The sequence below is a fragment of the Coptis chinensis genome, chromosome 3 (assembly GCF_015680905.1).
Source record: "Coptis chinensis isolate HL-2020 chromosome 3, ASM1568090v1, whole genome shotgun sequence".
In the NCBI taxonomy this organism is placed as follows: Eukaryota; Viridiplantae; Streptophyta; class Magnoliopsida; order Ranunculales; family Ranunculaceae; genus Coptis; species Coptis chinensis.
The window spans coordinates 76,019,767-76,024,704 of NC_141458.1; the positions used below are offsets into that span (position 1 = coordinate 76,019,767).

General features: G+C 35.8%; 1 protein-coding gene across 1 annotated transcript; it reads left to right on the plus strand.

Moving 5' to 3' along the window:
- Positions 1-311: 311 nt before the first annotated feature.
- LOC147510845 (uncharacterized) lies at positions 312-689 on the plus strand. Its single transcript, XM_086598265.1, has one exon. The coding sequence runs from the start codon at positions 312-314 to the stop codon at positions 687-689; it is 378 nt and encodes a 125-aa protein (XP_086454391.1).
- Positions 690-4,938: the final 4,249 nt, after the last annotated feature.

Genomic DNA, 4,938 nt, shown 5'->3' on the forward strand with positions numbered 1-4,938 from the left:
GCTTCCATATATCTTCATATTTTTAGGATAAAACATGTCAAACATATTTATCAATAATGACCTTTTTCCGTATGAGGGTGTAAGACTATCTTAATTTTTGTTTCATTAATTTTTTGCAAAAAATGTCTCTCCTACTTTAATTCTTGAAGCATAATTTTGAATATATTGATTGATCTGATGAGTTTAATTTTTTTTTGTATTATTGACTATCTTGGTTTGATGAGTTTGGGTGTAGTTAGTTATTTTAATCAGCACAAGGAGTTCCTAGTAATGGCGGGGTTGGTATGGTCTGTCGGAATAAAGATTTAGCTATGGTTGGGGTTCTTGCGGTGGGTCTGGGTCGGGTAGATAGTTATCATGCCGAATGTACAGCCATAGTTATGGCAGCCGAGAAAGCGGTGGAGATGAATTGGGGTTGCATATGGATTGAAACCGACTCAGAAGCTGCTGTGAAGGCCTTCAATGGCGACGCCATTCCATGGATGTTTAGAGCGAGATGGAAGCGAGCAATTGCACTTTTACAACACTGGAAGCTATCACATGTTTGGAGAGAAGGCAACTTTAGCGCGGATGCAGCAGCAAGAAAGGGATCCACCTTATTGCCTAACACTTCAGTATGGAGCACTAGTAGACCAGATTTTGTCACTAAGATAGAAAGTCCCTTTAGGACCTACTATCGATTTAGATGAAAATGAATGTAACTTGTATTGTCTTTGACAACTCCTTTCATTAATAAATTTCCTTACTTGCGTGCAAAAAAAAAAAAAATCATACTGGAAAGTGGAAATATCTTTTGAGTGACTGCTTATAAAATGACCCATGATTTTGGTTTTGTATTTTTCTATTTAAAATAAGTGATTCATTGTTCGTTTTTATAGGTTTTCTTGGAACATTTATCAAAATGGAAAAGCTAGTAAGTTGAGTTATTTTTTATTATTATTAGAACATGTTTCTTTTTTGTGTTTTAAAATTTATTTATTATTAATATTTCTAATGTATTTGTCTAACATATATTTTTTTTTCTTTTGTAGGGACTGTTCATATAAATTTATGATATTTTTTTGTTGTCCCAAAGATATTTGGTTGACAAATAAATATGGTTATGATAAATTGGTAATTATGACAGAATTTATGTTTTTAATTTTTTTGAATATCTAATTAAAACGATCAAGCAGAAGAGGTGGTGTATACATCGTGGTGGCTCTAATCATTATGCTAATATTGAAACTAAAAAGTTGGTTTCAAGAATGAGAAGCCTATTGGATGAGTATATATATGTTTTGTTTTTTTTTTAAATATAAATAAATTTTGGAATTTAATTATTTGTAATGTTACTAATATATATATATATATATATATATATATTAAGTGATTGTGTTGGTTGTCATGCTAAAACTTTAATGTCAAGATGTTATTCATTGTCATCTTGTAAAAGACCAAGCGTACGGCAAGCTGATGACTTGTAATCATCATAGAGATGAGTACCATTAACAGTTCTGATTTCTTCAAAATTTCTGGCACCCTTTGCAATGTTTATAAGCATACGCATATAGTATCTTTCGCCTTGTGTTGGCTAAGCATATAATATTTTTCTAGTCTTCAATCCTCGGCTTTTTATTTTCCATTCTTGAAAAATTTAACAAACATGTATGTTATGAATAAATGTAAATTTTATATGAAATTTAAAATATAAAATTTTGTTTCAAAATTATAATGTACTGAAACCTTTGTATTTTTGTCCCACACAAATTCTAAAGGGAAGTCAACATATGTAAGATGTCTTCCACTCGAGGCTTTTTCATTAGTACACATCCACTCAGTAAACAGAGTTTTTATTCTTTTTTCACTTGCAACAATTTAAACTGGATCCCCATTTGCACGAAAAACAATATTCTGTTGATTTTCAAGATGAAAACTCATTATTTCAACATAAGGATTTATGTACTGGATGTCAAATTCATAAATCCTCCAACTTGCTTCTAATGCAGATACATATACGAAGTTTAGATAGTGCTTAATCTCATAAACTTGATGTATAACCCGCTTTTGGTTATCTTCGTGACTTTGTCATAGACATTATTTTCTTCAACAATACATGTAGCCATATCTTGCCCTTTTGAAATGTACTTGAATAAGTATTTAATCATCTTTGAACAGTTAAAATGTTCAACATTGATGTGACACTGAAATTCTTTGGTAAGTTTAGGGTTGTAAGGAACAACCCACCAATTGTCAATTTCAACTGGTTTTTGACGACCCACCATTGCAGTTCTTTTATTATTTCACATTCGATACACTGCAAAGCCTTTTTCATCAAATATCGTTTCACTGCAAAAATCCTTTGGAAATTTCCTTGTACATTTGTTCTTCTTAGTGTCCATACATGGAGAGCTCTTTTTCTTGTCACCACACGGACGATGAATCATTGTTTGGACTATAATATCGTACAACAGAGGTTCACTGGCTTTGTCTGGCAATTCAGCTGATATCATCTTGTCTGTATCCGAAACACTTTTAGGTTTATCTTCCAGATGTAAAAACAATCAAATGTGAGCATATGGCAGTCCTTGTTTTTGAAATTCAATAGCATAACAAAAGGGAATATATAACCGATATATATATAATATATATATATATATATATATATATATATATATATATCGGTTTGTCTAGGGTGCCACTCTTATAGTGACACCCTTATCTCACTCTTCTTTTGAGCCGTCGGATCCGACCTCTAGATCTGAAGATCTCAATGAGGGTAAATATGTATTTTCCTCATCATCTTCTCAAAAAAAGAAAAAAAAACCGATCTAACAAAAAAAACCAACCGATCTAACAAAAAAAAAACCGAAATTCAAGTTCTCTCTCTCTACGGCTCTCTCGGCTTCTTCTTCTCATCATTTGGCAATTAGGTTTCTTCATTTGGTTTCTTCTTCTCTGACAGGTATCATTTGGCACTTCAACTATAGTGCACTTTTGGTTATGGTGCTTGCCTATTGGAACGTTTTAATTGACACTTGGATTGTCATTATACCATAAAAACTTGAATTTTGATTTAATTTAGGTTGCTATGATTATAGTTATGATTAATACCCTCGTTTAAAGGCGGTGACAATTTCGGTGAACTCTGTCGTATTCTTCATGCAGTATTCTGTCAGAGTTCGGTGAACTCTGTCGTATTCTGTCAACTCTGTCGTATTCTTCATGCCGTATTCTGTCAGAGTTTTGAACTCTGTCAGAGTTCGGTGAACTCTATCAGAGTTTTGAACTCTTTCAGAGTTTTGAACTCGAGTTTTGAACTCTGTCAGAGTTCGTTGAAGTAGCATATTCGGTGAACTCTGTCAGAGTTTTGAACTATGTCGTATTCTGTCAGAGTTCAAAACTCTTTCAGAGTTCGGTGAACTCGCATTATTCTTCATGCCGTGATTCGTCGAGTTTTGAACTCGTCGAGGAGTTCGTGAACTCTATCAGAGTTTTGAACTCTTTCAGAGTTTTGAACTCTGTCAGAGTTCGTTGAAGTAGCATATTCGGTAAACTCTGTCAGAGTTTGGTGAACTTTGTCAAAGTTTTGAACTCTATCGTATTCTGTCAGAGTTCAAAACTCTTTTAGAGTTCGGTGAACTCGCATTATTCTTCATGCGTATTGATCGTCGAGTTTTGAACTCGCCGAGTTCGTGAACTTTATCAGAGTTTTGAACTCTGTTAGAGTTCGGTGAAGTATCATATTCGGTGAACTTTGACTCTGTTAGAGTTTTGAACTCTGTCGTATTCTTCATGCCGTATTCTGTTAGAGTTCGTTGAACTCGCAGATTCTTCATGCCGTGATTCGCCGAGTTTTGAACTCTGTCGAGTTCGTGAACTCTGTCGAGTTTTGAACTCTTTTAGAGTTCGGTGAACTGTCGTATTCTTCATGTCGTGATTCGTCGAGTTTTGAAACTCGCCGGAGTTCGTGAACTCTATCAGAGTTTTGAACTCTTTCAGAGTTTTGAACTCTGTCAGAGTTCGTTGAAGTAGCATATTCGGTGAATTGCCGAGTTTTGAACTCGTCGATTTCATCGCCGTCGAGTTCGGTGAACTCTTCGTATTCTTCATGCCGTGAACTCGTCGAGTTTTCTTCATGCCGAGTTCGATGAACTCTATCGAGTTTTGAACTCTGTCAGAGTTCGTTGAAGTAGCATATTCGGTGAACTCTGTCAGAGTTTTGAACTCGTCGTCGATTCGCCGAGTTCAAAACTCTTTCGAGTTCGGTGAACTCGTCGTATTCTTCATGCCGTGATACGTCGGAGTTTTGAACTCGCCGAGTTCGTGAACTCTATCGAGTTTTGAACTCTTTCAGAGTTTTCGAGTTTTGAACTGTCGAGTTAATTAAAGTAGCATATTCGTAAACTCGCCGAGTTTGGTGAACTCTGTCAAAGTTTTGAACTCGTCGTGATTCCGGAGTTCAAAACTCTTTCGAGTTCGTGAACTCGTCGTATTCTTCATGCCGTGATTCGTCGAGTTTTGAACTCGCCGGAGTTCGATGAACTTTATCGAGTTTTGAAACTCGCCGGAGTTCGATGAAGTATCATATTTGGTGAACTTTGACTCTGCCGAAGTTTTGAACTCGTCGTATTCTTCATGCCGTGATATTCGTCAAAGTTCGTTGAACTCGCCGAGTTTTGAACTCTTTCGAGTTCGGTGAACTCTGCCGTATTCTTCATGCCATATTCTCGCCGGAGTTTTGAACTCTTTCGAGTTCGGTGAACTCTTCGTATTCTTCATTCGTGAACTCGCCGGAGTTTTGAACTTCATCGAGTTCGGTGAATTCTATCGAAGTTTTGAACTAGCGAGTTCGGTGAATTCTATCGTCGAGTTCGGGTGAAGTAGCATATTCGGTGAACTCTGTCGAGTTTTGAATTCTTCGAGTATTCTTCATGCCGTATTCTTTCGAGTTCGAGT